Raw genomic sequence first — 15,784 nt, 5'->3', positions numbered from 1 at the left:
TGTGGTATAAACAATATTGTTGACTATAGAGTACATCACTAGCGAAACAATCATGGCCTCATGGCTCTTTGACACTTGCGTTTCCGATAAATCAACACAAAACAATTTAAAAACACTTTTAAACAGTGAATTTACATTAAATACCAATACGGACGTAAACTACGAGTCTGTAGAAAAGAATTTTGGAGAATTTGAAGCTAGTTACGACTTAAAACTTTCCCAAGAAAATGTGACGTCGGAAAACAAAACATCACACAAGAATACGAACTTTGTTAATTTTAATGGATTGTTATCGTAAGTTTTATCGGAAAGATGGAAATTCTCATTCCTGTGATTGTTAAAATATGAGTTTATGTGGAATGCCGCCTTTTCTACTGTCTTATTAGTTATTCAATCAGCTGTTTGTCAATATATATTTGTCTCGTTCTTACAAGTGTAATTGTATATATGTGGTCTTTTTCGCATAGTTTCATTTTTGGGCATTCTATTTTGGTACATTACCATCATGATGTGATGTTATCCTAATTTTGTGTTCCAAAAGGAATACAGTAGAGTGGCGAGCGAGAGGTAACTGATACTTTAACTAATAACAAGTTTTATAACCTATAATAAACAAAAAAATTTTATACACATTTGAAATTTGTGTCTACTACAAGATGCAGGTACTTATCTAGATTACTTTGTATACATGTCTCTACTCTTTCAAATTTTTTTTAATATTAGAAATTTAGTTTTCTATTTACAACATACAAGTAAAATATTGTGTTCTTTTTGGGACTGCGTCATGAAATCCTCAATAAAACACCCATAGACAAGTCAACATCAATACCATGATTAGTACCTTGATGAAATTTGAATCAATTCCATAGTATCCTTTTCTATCTCTAAAATAAAATTTCAATTTGATGTTATAACAAAACATTTATTCTAAGGACCATTTATACAAACTTATTTTTAATAGAATTGTGTCAAAATGGCTTTATTATTTAATTCTCAATGGTCTGTACCATAATAATTGCCAAATTTCCAAATTTAAATTGTAATTTTATAGATTAGGATTTTAGTTTAGAATCTACTCTATAGTTTGTATTAGCTATATTTAAAAAAATATGTAGAATTTTTTTATAGATATATAGATAATTAAAAAAGTAAACCTTAATATTTTTATATCAATTCACAATAATGTAATAAATAACGAAGTATCAAATTATTATTAAAAAAAAAAACAGTGTTCATAAAAAAAATTAAATAGTGCAATAAGACTCTTATTAGATTGATATTTTGGAACTTGTTGAAAAAACTATTTGAAAGTTTCAAGTTTATTGCTAAAAAAGAAATGGTAACCATTTTATTATATGATTAATATTCTTAGCATATCTAAGTTGATGCAATTAGTTTTTGCGTGATATTATATTTGAGCAAATGTACAGACATACATTTTAATAATTATTATTTTAGTTTCTATTGTTCTTATCAAGACCTCACACTATATAAGTTTTTTTTTAATATTTTTTTTTTTTTATATTAGTAAGAAAGGTTTTTACATAGAAATAAAAGTAGAAATTTAACTAATAAATCATCATCATGTCAACCATTAACTGTCCATTGCTGGACATAGGACTCGGCCATTGCGCCTGCAGTTAGGCTTTGGTAGTGTTTTAAGAGGAACGCAGCTGGCATCCCTTAACCATTAAAATCCCATAATCGCTTCTTACAACACCTATGGGAATGGAAGGGGTAGCTTTTCTATGCCGGGACCATACATCATGTAATAAATAGTGAGATTTTGCTAATGAAACATGTGTTTAACAATGTGGATGCAAACTTAAACATTTCAATTTTTTCCAGTCATGATGAACCAGCTTCGGATATGTCAAAGTGTGAGATTACAAAAAGCATGGAAAAGAGCAACCGTAAGCAAGAGGAGCATGCAGCGAGATACAGATGTGAGCACGACGGCTGTGAGAGGACATACAGTACTGTGGGCAACCTAAGGACTCACATGAAAACTCACAAAGGTTTATAACTTTTCTTTTAATTTTAGAGATAATAATCTTTTGATGCTAAAGTAGGTAAGGTAGTATATAAATACAATTACCTGTTCTGACTGCTGGCTCCAATAGTACTTATTTTAATCCAATTATATTTATGTGCTACTCCTTTCCATCCAAAGGTTGCCTGGAAGAGATATCTTTTAGTGATAAGGTGGCTCATTGTTTTCTCATTGTAATTGTTTGTATCTATAATAATTTTACTACTGTAATCCTTTGGAAGAAGTCTACCCTTGTCACTTAGATTAATTCAGTTTCTTATCTGTGTTTTCCATTATCTGAGATTTAGACTATTTTTTTTGTTGGTCTGCTTTGAATTCATAACCTTCGAGGTTTATAAGTCTAAGTTAAAGCAACCTTGTTACTGACAACCTAGTAGGACGAGAAAGGAAATGTCACTAATGGGGTCTAACAGACTTGTTGCTAGAAATATACTCTATCAGGTTGATCTTCATGCAGTTGCTCTGCAAACCATCATGGTTAATTCTTGTGGAATTTAGGCTAACTGACTTGCATTCATCCTCTACTGCCGTCTTGCACTGATGCCGTGCCAGCGTATACTGATAATACAGGCAGGGTTACTATTCCGTTTTCACCCATTTAAAATAAAACCTAGTACAAGTATAATGATAAAATTTATTGTAATGATGAATTGGTGATAGATAAGTATGACTTACTACCTCGATATATATTGCCTTGCCTATGTTTTTTTTTTTATTTCCTTTAGGTAAATTGTGGTGATAATGTATTAATGACAGTTTAATTGGTTCTGGTATTTAAAAATAATTTTACATACATACATACATACATACATACATATCTGTCACGGCTGACTCCCATTAGGGTAGGCTGAAACAATGGACTTTAAATAAAAAATAATTTTAATTATTAATATTTTTTTTAATATTTTTGTTTTTTCTATCTAGATTTAATGAACGTTTTGATATTCGTTGATTTAACGTTGGCACGGACAAATTTGACCACCACTATTACTACCAGTAGTTCCAGAAGTGATGGTCAATCTTCGAGTGTCAGTTTTCTTTTTACCATTACTGTGTCTGTGACTGCCAATTCTTCGAGTTGGCAGTTACACACATACTAATGAATTAATTGAATAATACTAAATAATTCTAATCAAATAACTAGTGAAATGAACTTCCACAAGATAATATCTAGTTTAGTAAAATGCCCATGGTTCTGTTTATGTCTACAGGCGAGAGCGACCACTTTCATCAATTGGGCACTCATTGCCATTCCAAATTGAGTAAAGTATCATATTATTTTTTATTTTTGTGCCAGTTTCTACCAAATATGAATGGTTTTTATTTATGCATGTTTTATATTTATATAAAGATATTTACGCCGCAGAGGCGACTATTGCTATGTATGTCTAACTTCATAATTAATTCGTACGATAACAAAAAATATAATTATAAGATATATGTATTACTCTTTATAAAGCAATAGATTAAAGGCATTTTTAACTAGAGATTTTTTAAATAGGCCCATGAATCGGTCGGCTCTGTTGTTTTGTAAATAGAAAATTGTCCTTCTAAATAGTCTCCACTGAGCAAACATGTACCTAAAGTACAGTGTATATTTATTCTTATTAAACGATTATGAACAAGCGTGGCAACTACTGGCAAAACCCTCTACGTCGGGTTTTTTATTCTCTTGAACAAGCCCCTATCTATATAAAATCCTGTATTGACATTGTTGTTCACGCTAATCTCCGAAACCGTTCGATTGATTTTAATAAAATTTTATATATTATATGTGTAATTTCTGTTTCAACTTTAGAGAAATAAGGATCCCTAAAAATGGAGATAGTACGTGGTAATAATAATTTAAATCCTTTAAAGCAGGTATCATAGAATTTTATTCTGAAACTCCTATTTCATTGAGCCTATTGCGAATATTTTTTTTTATTTATTTATCTAATATTCTTATTTATGTATGTAGATGTTACTTTTACTTTTAGTTTAGTTACTTTTTATTGTATTATATATTTAATTTCAACTAGGTATTATTAAGTTTTATCCATATTTTTTTTATACAACTTAGAATGGCAAACAAACTGACGGTCCACCTGATGGAAAGTGGTAACCGTCGCCTTTAGATGTGAGCAGTACCATGAACATAACAGAGTATACTGTTTCGCCCATGATACCCCCCATGCGTTGCCATTCCTGAGGACTCGGGTGTTATTCCTCTGTACCCAGTAAATTCACGCCATATCCCACCCTTCAAACCGAAACACAGATATGCAAACACAACTGCTTCACGGTTGAAACTCGAATAGTTTTTACCCTTGAACATTCCATAGCTTTCTTTCAGCTTTTCAAAGGTTGACTGTAAGATATCCTATGGGATAAGTCTGCCATTGTATATTAAATCTTTTAATGTTTCCAATGTAAATTATGCACAATAAAGATTTTACAATACAATTTATGTAATTTTAATTTTTTTAGGTGAATACAGGTTCAAATGTCCAATGCAGACATGTAATAAGGCATTTCTCACATCGTACAGTTTGAAAATACACGTTCGCGCGCACACTAAGGCGAAACCATTCGCTTGCACGATGGGCAACTGTAGGAAGGCTTTCAACACATTATACAGGTCTGTATGATTAGTATTGAAAATATTTAGTATCGTTTTTTATTTTATTTTTTTTTATTAATAGAAAATGGTATCGGGTCGTAAAAAGAATCGAATTCTAAATTCGCCCTATACTTTTTAATTTTTAAGTATATCGCACAACTCTTCGTCAATTCTGAATTGATTTTGATTTTTTTTTTTGTTTTGTTGTTTTTTTTTTTTTTTATAATTTCAAGATTCCATAGAAAGATGAAGTGTCGTCGCGATTTACATGGCATCTTTTATATTTGTTGTTAATGCTAATTTTTCCATTGTTTCTGCCTACCCTAATAGGAAACAAGCTTAAAGGTTATGTATATATGTATGCTCTCGTATTTACGTGGTGGACCTTCATTAATTATATCATCTTTTTAAAAGCAGAATCTTACACAGAATTATAAGCACAGCCAATTTTAAAGAAAGAGAACGGACGAGTTTCTCATTTTAAATGTTTGTATCACAAAGAGTTAAATGACGAAGATATCGCCGACTAAAAACTATCTGTCTGTCTTTGTACCAAATTTCATTCAAATCAGATCAGCCATTTAAATATAACAAATAAACAACAACAGTAATAAATACCATAACGTCTTTTTAGACTCACGTAATATAAATAGTACAGGAAGTGGATGTATTTTTGTACTTCAGTACAGAATCTAATTAGTGTGTAGCTGACTCTCTCTTGGACGGATTTTTTTTTTAAATATTATACAACACATCAGTGTGATTAATTGTATTTTGTTTTATTTAGCGTACACTGACAATATTACAAACGTTGATACAAATATGAAAAACATCACGCATGTGATGGCAATAGGCAATCATTTACATTTATCTGGAAATGGGCCAAACTCGTATTTTGTTCGAAACAGAGCAATCAAATCAACTGTCACGCCAGTTTACACTATTGTATGCTTTACTTGTTTTGATTTAAGATCTCAAATTGATATAATAGAATTATTCGAATTGTTAAAATATTTACAACGTTGATTTCGTAATTTATTATTTTGTTCCACAAAAAAACGGACGTCAATCTTCACGGAATGGAACCAACATTAAAGTAAACACATTATATTAATATAAAGATTATCATCTTAATCGATCCAGGATGGGTGAAGATAGCGTGTGGCATAAATTGCGACTTCATACATACATACATATCTGTCACGCCTGTCTTCCATTAGGGTAGGCAGAAACAATGGAACGCCAAATGCTTCGATTCATTCTTGCGACTTCAGTCTTGAGAAAATTTGTATAGAATCAACATGAGCATAAATAACCATTACAGTAAAAAAAAAAAATGTAACTTTATAACAATAACGGGATTGACTTATGTCAAATATTTTTGTCGAAAATTCTCGACTAGTTTTGGGACCATTCGGGGTCATTAATCATGATCGCCTGTGATTCAAGCGCGAGCTTGAAATAACAGCCTATTATTCTTACTGGTAAAAATATTTAATAATAAAAATAGATTGTGATAGATACATAAAAAATATAGTCGAATTATAAACCCTTTTTTGAAGGCAGTTGGAGTTGATTTACTTTAGACAGTACTGAATATAGTATATTCAGTGTCTTGTAATTAATATACGAGTGGCAGTTTACTTTTTTAACCGACTTCAAAGTGAAGAAGGTTCTCAAATGGGTCATATTTTTATATGTTTGTTACCTCATAACTCCGTCAGTTATAAATTGATTTGAAAAAATTCTTTTTTTATCTGTAAGAATATATTTACGGATCGGTACCGCTATTGACACTACCATACATATTTTATTAAAATCAGTAGTTTAGTTTTAAAATAAAAATTAGTTTTGCCACAATTGATGTCGGTTTTTTTTTCTTTTTATTGGTTATAGCGTGAATTTACAGGGTACAGAGGAACAACATCTGAGTCCTCAGGAATGGCAACGCGTGAGGGGTATCATGGGCGAAACAGTATACTCTTGTTATGTCCATGGTACTGCTCATGTCTATAGGCGACGGTTACCACTTTCCATCAGGTGGGCCGTCAGCTTGTATACCATTCTAAGTTGTATTAAAAAAAATACAATCTTAAATTATACGATATCGTACTGCAATGTCTTTTAACATTTTTTTTTTCACAACATCTCACAGTACAGTTACTGTGAGGTTGTCCAAGTCAAATTTAAATCATCTTTATTTAAATAGACTCGTTTACAAGCACATTTAAGTACTCATTTATTTTTTAAATCTACTGCAGGGCTCAAAAGTTGTTATCTATTGAGAAGATCTCGCAAGAAATTCAACAATTACACTTTTAAAATATTTTGTTTAATTCCGCTACCATTAGTATGTGTGTGACTACATACTAATTGTAGCGGAACTAAACAAAAGAATTCTCTTAGTTCAGTACAATATTTTATCGAATTAATATTTTACTATTTAGTATTTTATTTCTACGGTGTTAGTGACCTATCACCCGCACAGTGCTACAGCGCTCACAGTGAACTATAATTAATTTGAGAAATTATCTAATAGATCTTGGCATTACTACGTTTATTCTGAGGGCCACCTGTTGTTTGTCATTGTATCATGCCAGGATTCTTATCTCTAAGATCAAGACCTTTATGCCAGTTAGTGTTACATAAATAAATAAATACCATTGAACATTATACAGTGCCGTGTAGCTCCGAACTAAGCACAGCTATGGATGTTAGACGTCATCATCATTATCATTTCAGCCATTATTTGACCACTGCTGAACATAAGTCTCCCCCATAGACTGCTATAAGGAACGGTCCTGAGACACCGACTTACTTCCTGCAATAAAATTAAGGTCGTCACTCAATCTAGAGGGGGGGGGGGGGTTGTCTTATACTGCATTTGCCGGTACGGTGTCACCACTCAAGAAACTATTTCGGTGTCTTTGGATTTTTTGCGTATATCCTCGTTTGGGATTCTGTCATGCAAAGAAACTGGGCATAGCCCTGTCCATAATTTGCTGAATAAATTAAAATTTGTCCATGCTACTACTCATGTGTATAGGCGACGGTTACTACTTTCCATCAGATGAGCTGTTAGCTTGTTTGCCATTCTAAGTTGCATAAAAAAAGTTCTTTTTTTTTATACGAGCAACAGTGTAGGACCATGTTTCGGTTCCATAAGTCATCACTGGCATACTGGATACTAGATAACTGAAACTTAATTTTTTTCTCTAATTCAAATACATATACGTAATACATATGAAGTGCCCAGACCAATACAAACATACTTATTAATACAAATGTTTGTATTGTGTTGGTGTGGGAATCGAACCTGTGATCAACGCAATGTAAAACAATGTGTTAAACCGTTAAACCACGAAGGTCGTTATCACATTAAGCCTATCTTCAAATCTTAACGGATATTTTTTACGATTCGAATCGGTCGAAATACGGAAGTAGAATGTGTGTCAGTGCAAAAATAAAAACGACATAAATAAATAAATAAAGGTCTAAAGAAAAATTCATCAAAATCGATCTCAAAAATGATGCTTTAAAATCGTCACGCAGAGTATAAATGTCATTAATATTATAAACTAGCTACTCGCCATCCTACTTTGGCAATTGCAAATAACAACAAATAATTTGCCAAATACGTTTTTAGGCCAAATATGTGTAACTGATTTAATGTAATGTGACACCTATCGAAAGGAAAAATAAGCGTCCAAATCGATCTACAATTGGCGGAAGTGTTATTGGAAATCCATTTAAAATAATGTTAGATTTTGTTCCACAAAAAATCACCGGCTTTATTTAAAAGTTAAACTACTGATTTGATTTTGACAAGATTTTTGAAAATATGAGTATATCCTTGATAAAAAAAAATCATTTTCTAAATTGGTTTATAAATAACGGATTTCTGAGATGACAAACCTCCTCCTTTTTTAAAGTCGCTTAAAAATTCACTGCCATTTTATATTATACAGACATAACTAGAAACACGATATGTAGATATCACGCCGTGATAGTAATATGTATCACGTTACATATACGGGCCGCCCGCTTTCATAAAGAGTGAAATTGTAATTAATACAGGAACAGAAAGTGAAATTATAAAGGCCGTCGCAAACGGCGCAGACGTTGTTACAATTATATTTGTAACTAGCGATTCGGTCTGGCTTTGCACGGATAAATAGAATATTCAAAAATAATACATAGCCTATATATATTACTCGCTGATAATGTAGTTTAACCATAATGTAGTTTAAATAAATGTAGTGTAGTTAAGTGTAGTGACCTATTGTATTCCGAAACCACATGGACGACAAATTTATTTTATATTTCAAAACATACGTGCATATATTTTGAAGTTTTAGCTGACTTTTTTTTTAATAGACACCATAAGGTTCACCCCTTTGTTGTTTCCATGTTATTTCTATTATGAAACTTTTTCAGTGCGAAATGTCTTCGTGTTAATTTTTTTTTATAAAGAGACTATTAATCTATTCTATCTATCGTTATAGGTTACGAGCACATCAGAGGTTACATAGTGGAGACACGTTCAATTGTCAAGCGGATGGATGTTCTAAGTTCTTTACGACGCTCAGCGATTTGAAGAAACACATACGCACACATACACAAGAGAGGCCATATAAGTGAGTTCGTGCTTAAATTTTAATTCTCTGTGACCTTTGGATTTCTTTACAAATAATGTTTTTTTTTATGGAATGACGCTTATGACCTACCTAATTAAAAGTGGAAACAGTCGCTTATCTATAGCACTTTAGATCTAACAGAACATTCTAGACGCCCATGGCACCCCTCATTTATTGCCAAAAACAATTGCTTGGCGGCAGTATTACGAGTGAGATAAAGGATGCATTTATTTGCACCTGTCTTGTGAATTATTGGGAATTATTTTTATCGAACCCACGCTAGTTTTTTATCCCTGGTTTGACATGATGATGATGAAGCCAGCTGTTAACTGACTACTGCTGAAAATAAACTTCCCCTTTGGGGGTTTTTTTTTTTGATGGGTGAAAATGGTATGGTAGCGCTAACGGGATACGCTGGCGGAGCACCAGTGAAGGGTGATAGATGAGAATAAAAACAGGCCAGTTAGCCCATCATGATGAATTCATCGGGAATTTACCATGATAGTTTCCAGGTGGAACCGCGAGGAGGTCGACCTGGTTGGGTATATTGCTAGCAATGGGATTCTCAGTCTCCATTACTAACAATCCCTTCCCCCCCTTTGGGGGGTTTTACCAGTAACCAGCCACCTAAATGTTTATATTTAGGTGTAGGAAAAAGACTCCGGATCCTGAACCTTTAATTGTCTCCTATGGAGACCATTAGAATATGAAGGTGTAAAGATAAAAAAATTAAGAACTATATCTCCCGTGTTACTTTTAATTGAGTTCGAATGAGTTAATAATGATAAAATATCATACAGATGCAGATCAGACGGCTGCGGCAAGTCATTCACGGCTTCGCACCACCTGAAGGCGCATTCTCGCACCCATCGTCCTCCTGCACCCGTCGCATCCAATCATCAGGTGAAGTGCAGACATTTTCTTTTATTTGCCTAGATTTTGTTTCATTTTTTTTTTGCAAATTGGAATGGCAAACAAGCTAACGGCCCACCTGATGGAAAGTGATAACCGTCGCCTTAAGACATGAGCAATACCATGGACATAACATAGATTATCATTATAAAAAATAATAAGAATATATGGGTTTTTACTATCATAAATATCATGACAGCAATTTCCAATATAGTAATCAATGGGAATTGCTGGAAAGGTTTTATTTGCAAAATGACAATTATAGAAATGGATCGAGAGTAAGCATAATTTAGACATACTATATAATTTATTTAAATTACAGCCAGAAGCAGAAAAAACCATAGTAAAAGCAATACCATCAGCGGCAAATAGTCCGACGAAAACGACAAAACCTACAAGCGACTGGCCGAACTGGGATGGTCTCTTAGAATCCTTCGGACGCATCACTACAGAATCCAATTCCACCGATGGCAGTTTAGAAGATATCGCTAGAGGAAATCCACTTAACAATAACGTAGACTTAACCGAACTATTTTTTGATAACGCTACTAACCAAACTAAACCTAATAACAGTCTAACCGATTACGAATTAACTAATTTAGATACTATATCTCCGTTCGATGTAGAAAAGAAGAAGGTTCAAGAAGATGCATGGGTTGATGTAACTGATTTTCAAGTAGCAGTGCCATTAGAGAATGAAATAGTTGGTGATAATAAAATGGAAGTTAAAACGAAAGCTGTACAATTGGCTTTAGCTAACGAGATTGAGGTACAAGCACCGTGGGTGGATGTCAGCGCTTTAGCATCTTCAATATCAGAAACGCCGGTCAGTATAAAAGAGAAGACACCGGAAAATATTTTCACTCTAGCAACGTTCGTACCGACACATATGCAGAGCTATATCGACTTGAATTCCGAAGTAACGCCAACAGCAAATCTCATGTCACAAAGCACCTTCCATTTAGATACTCCAAGCATACTAGATGTTGGTGATAAAGTTTTCAATGATAGCGAACTTGTAACTAACTTAGGACATAGCAAACTCGATTCTGTTATTGATAATTTGTTAGAAACTACGAATGATGATAGATCTCTCAATACTCCACCGCCTACTAAAGTGCAGCAAAATATAGAAATAAACCCAGCAAATTCTGTACTCTTCAATACAGAGTTGGCTCTTGAAGACACTTTATTGTTTAATAACGAGCCTCCATCCGATATGTACGTGGTGAGGACAGAAAACATATTTGGAAAGGAAATAGCTAAGAGGAACGCGTTAGAGCAGTTAGCGGCAGATGCTGGGATATGTTCGTGTTCAGAATGCAAATGTGATCCAAACAGTGAATGTGGGAAATGTTCCCAAAGAGAAAGCTCCTCTGGACCACAAAGTTGCACGGAAGATAAATGCTCGTGCATTGATTGTAAATGCAACCATGCGGAGATGAAGTGCGCTGTCGGATGCGGCCGGGCTACAGATACGAATCACAATACATTCTTACATTATCACCGTCGGCATAATAATTCAAATTTAGAAGAACTAGGTGTTTACACTATACATGAATGTGACCAAGATATGCCAGCTACCGCAATCATAGATAAATTGAAATGTTCGTGTAAAACCATAGATTCAAAAACTTGTAATGATTGCACCAATAAAAGTGCCTCTGATACGTGTTGTGACGAAGCCAACAATAATAGTAAGTCGTGTTGTGTTACAATTTGTTTTAAGAAACTCGACGCATTCAAACAGTTTCTATCTGATAACGATTTAATAGATGCTTTGAAAGCGCATAACTTCAATCTAACCACAAGCTTATAAGTAGTTGCTTTATAGACCGCTGCATTTAATACGTACAAAATTGAGTTCCTTGCAATATTTTATGTTTGCTATTAGTATTTTTTATTTTATTCTGTTGGTATGATTGAAACAGGGAAATTGTGTATAATACTTGTGATGCTTCTGTTTTATGTAGAATAGACTTGTTTTATTTCTATTATAATTTATTTTTTAATATGTGTAATGTATGCCCCTTTTAGGCATAAATTACTTATTTGTTATTGTGGTGTTTTGTTATAAATGAAAAGTGCTAATGCCAGATTTACGTTTACTTTAAAACTATATCCCATTACAATACGAATTAAAGCATTTTAATTAGCTATTTAAGTGCTACCCTCTTATCGATAAAGCTCTTGCCACTTAATACTATTTTCAGTGAGTCTCTTCACCTCTTGATACGACACGACACCAACTTTTTCCTTGATCTCCCTTATGCTTCAATGTAATAAACATTGGAAAATAGGTCAACAATATTAAAATTCTTAATATATACTAATTTTTACGTATTATTTTAAATTATTGTTGGATTGAGCCAAGGAATTGATGAAAATTATGGACGATTTATTTTTATATGTACGTGTTAATAATTATAAATGTTTCTATTATTTATTTAACAAATATCCAAAGGATAATGCCAAAACTAATGAATAAGTATTTGTTTTTTTTTTTTGTTAATAATAAAAAATGTTTAACGTCTAATAAATATGCCTACAGTATTTCATACTTATATTAAATGCGGCTTATGAACTAACATGGTATTATATTATTTATTTTAAAAATACTAATTTTATTAATATTTTGTCACATATTTTGTAACATGGATGATGTCAGGGTTTAGTTATATTAAAAATGGTTATCGAATTAAAATATTATGACGACTAAGAATATAAACTTCTTAACAAGTTGCAAGTAAGTCTATTGATAGAACCGTTATCGCAAGCGAATTCATAGGATAGAATGAGATGACACGTGTGTTGTCTTGTTCTTTCCTATACGAGCTAGATACTAATTAAAATGATGCTATCGACAGATTTTGCTACTCATAGGTACAGAGGAGTAGTTTGAATACATTTTTGTAAAATTGTAAAATCTAAACAAAAGAAAATATTAACCCTAGAACTACTAACCGGAATAGATATCTAATTCAGGCAAACTGAACTGAGTTCTTATGTTAGTTACAATCTTCAGAGTCCCAAATGAGTAGACTTATTCATCATGTTTTTCTTCAAAGTTTGTGTCCTCTTTGAAATCCCCTTTGAAACTCGGTTATTTAGAAAAATAGTTATACATTTTTGTTTATTATATGATGGTTGGACCGTCTTTCACTATTAGCTATTTAAATAGATTATTCACTAACCTCTAAACCTTGGTAAAAATTAATTTGCTCTTGGCCATAAAAGAACAAGTAAATTCATGTATTTATGATTCAGATTACTGCTCTTAATGACTTTACGACGAAGAAACCTTTTAGGAGTAAATATTTACCTCGGTTTGTAATTTACAGGTAAAAAAATGGGTTTGTAGTTCCAGGGTATATTTGGATGGATAAATTTATTTGCATGAGTATAGATGTATGCAAATAAAGCCTATTCGCTATCTCTCTCTTGTTATAAGGACTTAGAGATGCCTACGTATACCTATGTTACCTATCTGTTTTTTAAATTTCTGCACATAGTATGATACTCTGTAATTATATAAAATTTGGAAAACAGATGGCACTTATTATTGTAGTTGGTATTTTTTCAATTACAATATATTTACATTTTCGAAGCAAAAGATATCATGATTAATAATAACAATAATTTTATTGCATAAAAATTGTACTTAATTATATTAAATGAGAATAAAGTATTGAATTCCTTTATTGTGTTAAGTAGATATTGAAGACGATTCTGAGAAACCACAATGTAAATTTCTGTCTAAAATTAAAATTCTAATTTGATAGTTTAGCAAAACTATTATCATTAGTGTTACAGGCATCCATAGGTTACAGTGACCGTTTACCAGGCTATATGCCACTTTTCTGGTATAAAAAAAAGAATGGGCCATCAAAATTCAAATGTACTTCGGGCACAATTTTACTTAAAATTAGTTTACCAGTATGATCCAATATCAATTAAAATATTAACTTTAGTGATAGTGAATGATACTTCAGATCAACTCTATTGTATACAACGATATCAAATAAATATATTTACTTGTTGCTGACTTTTATATAGATATATATTATTTTTATGTTACTTGCCATAATCGAGGCAATCTTATACTGTTTGCCATTCGAGTGCCATATTTTAATGTAATTTGTTGTGATCAAATACGTCTAGATGGGAAAAAATAGCCAATTGTGGGCTGTTTGTTTTTTTCATTCATTTTTTTTGTCAGTTTGTATTAGTTGACGGCTTGTGTAATATAAGTTACCAGTTACTAGATTTATACATTTTATAAGCGCGCTATTTTGATAAAAGTAGGCTGTTTTTGTCGAAGCATTTGTATAGAGGTACTCCATCTAGATGATGTTGATCTTATAATCTGTATATATGTTAAGAAAACACAATATGTGCTATATTTAGCTATTGATAGTTTTATCTTGTGTAGTTTTAAGTGAATTATGACTGGTTTTAGTCATTTAAGTGCATATTTTATGTATAACAAGATAAAACTATACTCACAAACTAAAAAAAATAATACGCAATTACTTATGAACTCTTCGATAACTGTATGAAAAGGATCGCAGGGCGTAACAAATAAAAATCTAGTGAAAGTATTCATAAGAAAGGAGTCCAGTTGTAGTCTAAATATAATTGAACAGTGAAGGAAGAAAGTAATGATATTTGCTGCCGGAGTCAAAGAGCTTCATCAATTGAGTTAAAAATTCTATAATATTTTTATAGAAGATTATCAATTATCTACATCTTGTATATATTGTTCTCTTATATCAACTTTTAATATCAATTCATTGATATAGATATATTTTTTATTTATTAATACTTTGGCTAGAAACCAAGCCTAAAAAGTTATAATTAATAACAAAAGACAGCTGAATACAAAATAGTAGTACAAGATTTACATACGTACTTAATTATACCTATCGATATTTTGAATAGGTAAATCTAATAATGCAATATTTCTATTTTTACGACATTCGAATTTTGAATTTATAATATTTTTCTTTTTAGAGTGTCTTTTTTTTACATATTTTTCCTTTTAGAGTGCCCTTTTTTACTAATATTTAGCAAATAAAGGTTACAAATATTTTTTTACTACAATTAAAAAAATATTAAAAGAATTATATATAGATAGGTGTGCAATGTTTTATACCATTTTTTTTTTTTTGCGAATTGTCTAGTCATTAATTTTATCTTATCTATTTTGAAAAAACAGTTTTCAGGCATGTGTTTTATATTTGGTTGTGTAAAAGCTTCTAAAACATAATTCTCAATAACATTCGTTAAGAAAGTTGCAAATTAAGGAAAGTTAGTAGAATTTCACAAATACTATCACTAGATTTTGTTTTTTTTATGGCCCTTTCATTACATTGTATTTTATTATATGGGTCAGTGCCTTGCTCTGATAACTTAGTGATATTGGTGCCTTAATTGTTGTTATTGTACTTATGTTGTGCTTAAAATGTACAATATGTTGAATAATTTTATAAGAGATTTTCTATTAGTTTAACAACCAGCAATAATAATGTAAACTGTAAGTTTCTAGTCCGTGTAACAATAAAAAGCTTTTTAAATATG

At 31.8% G+C, this 15,784-nt stretch overlaps 1 protein-coding gene across 3 annotated transcripts; it reads left to right on the top strand.

The window, feature by feature from the left end:
• The first annotated feature begins 49 nt into the window (after positions 1–49).
• On the top strand, positions 50–15,784 carry LOC113511605 (zinc finger protein 281-like). 3 transcript variants are annotated; one of them, XM_026895259.3, is made up of 6 exons: positions 50–294; positions 1,849–2,018; positions 4,523–4,673; positions 9,161–9,292; positions 10,093–10,195; positions 10,527–15,784. In XM_026895259.3, the coding sequence occupies exons 1-6, from the start codon at positions 53–55 to the stop codon at positions 12,021–12,023; spliced, it is 2,295 nt and encodes a 764-aa protein (XP_026751060.2). In that variant the 5' UTR covers positions 50–52; the 3' UTR covers positions 12,024–15,784. The 3 variants fall into 3 exon arrangements, with proteins under 3 accessions (XP_026751060.2, XP_052752107.1, XP_026751061.2); XM_052896147.1 differs by lacking the exon at positions 50–294 and adding an exon at positions 316–567; XM_026895260.3 differs by lacking the exon at positions 50–294 and adding an exon at positions 316–662.

This window comes from Galleria mellonella, unplaced genomic scaffold (genome assembly GCF_026898425.1).
Source record: "Galleria mellonella isolate WM207_F2 unplaced genomic scaffold, CSIRO_AGI_GalMel_v1 utg117, whole genome shotgun sequence".
Taxonomy (NCBI): Eukaryota; Metazoa; Arthropoda; class Insecta; order Lepidoptera; family Pyralidae; genus Galleria; species Galleria mellonella.
The sequence above is the reverse complement of the archived record's forward strand: the minus strand, read 5'-3'. Positions and strand labels throughout refer to the sequence as shown.

Bases quoted from the DNA above. Each gene is read 5' to 3' on its own strand.
- LOC113511605 (XM_026895259.3), top strand. From the start codon at position 53: ATGGCCTCATGGCTCTTTGACACTTGCGTTTCCGATAAATCAACACAA. The intron at 2,019-4,522 runs GTTTATAACTTT...TAATTTTTTTAG, and splicing joins TCACATGAAAACTCACAAAG to GTGAATACAGGTTCAAATGT. The intron at 10,196-10,526 runs GTGAAGTGCAGA...TTTAAATTACAG, and splicing joins CCGTCGCATCCAATCATCAG to CCAGAAGCAGAAAAAACCAT.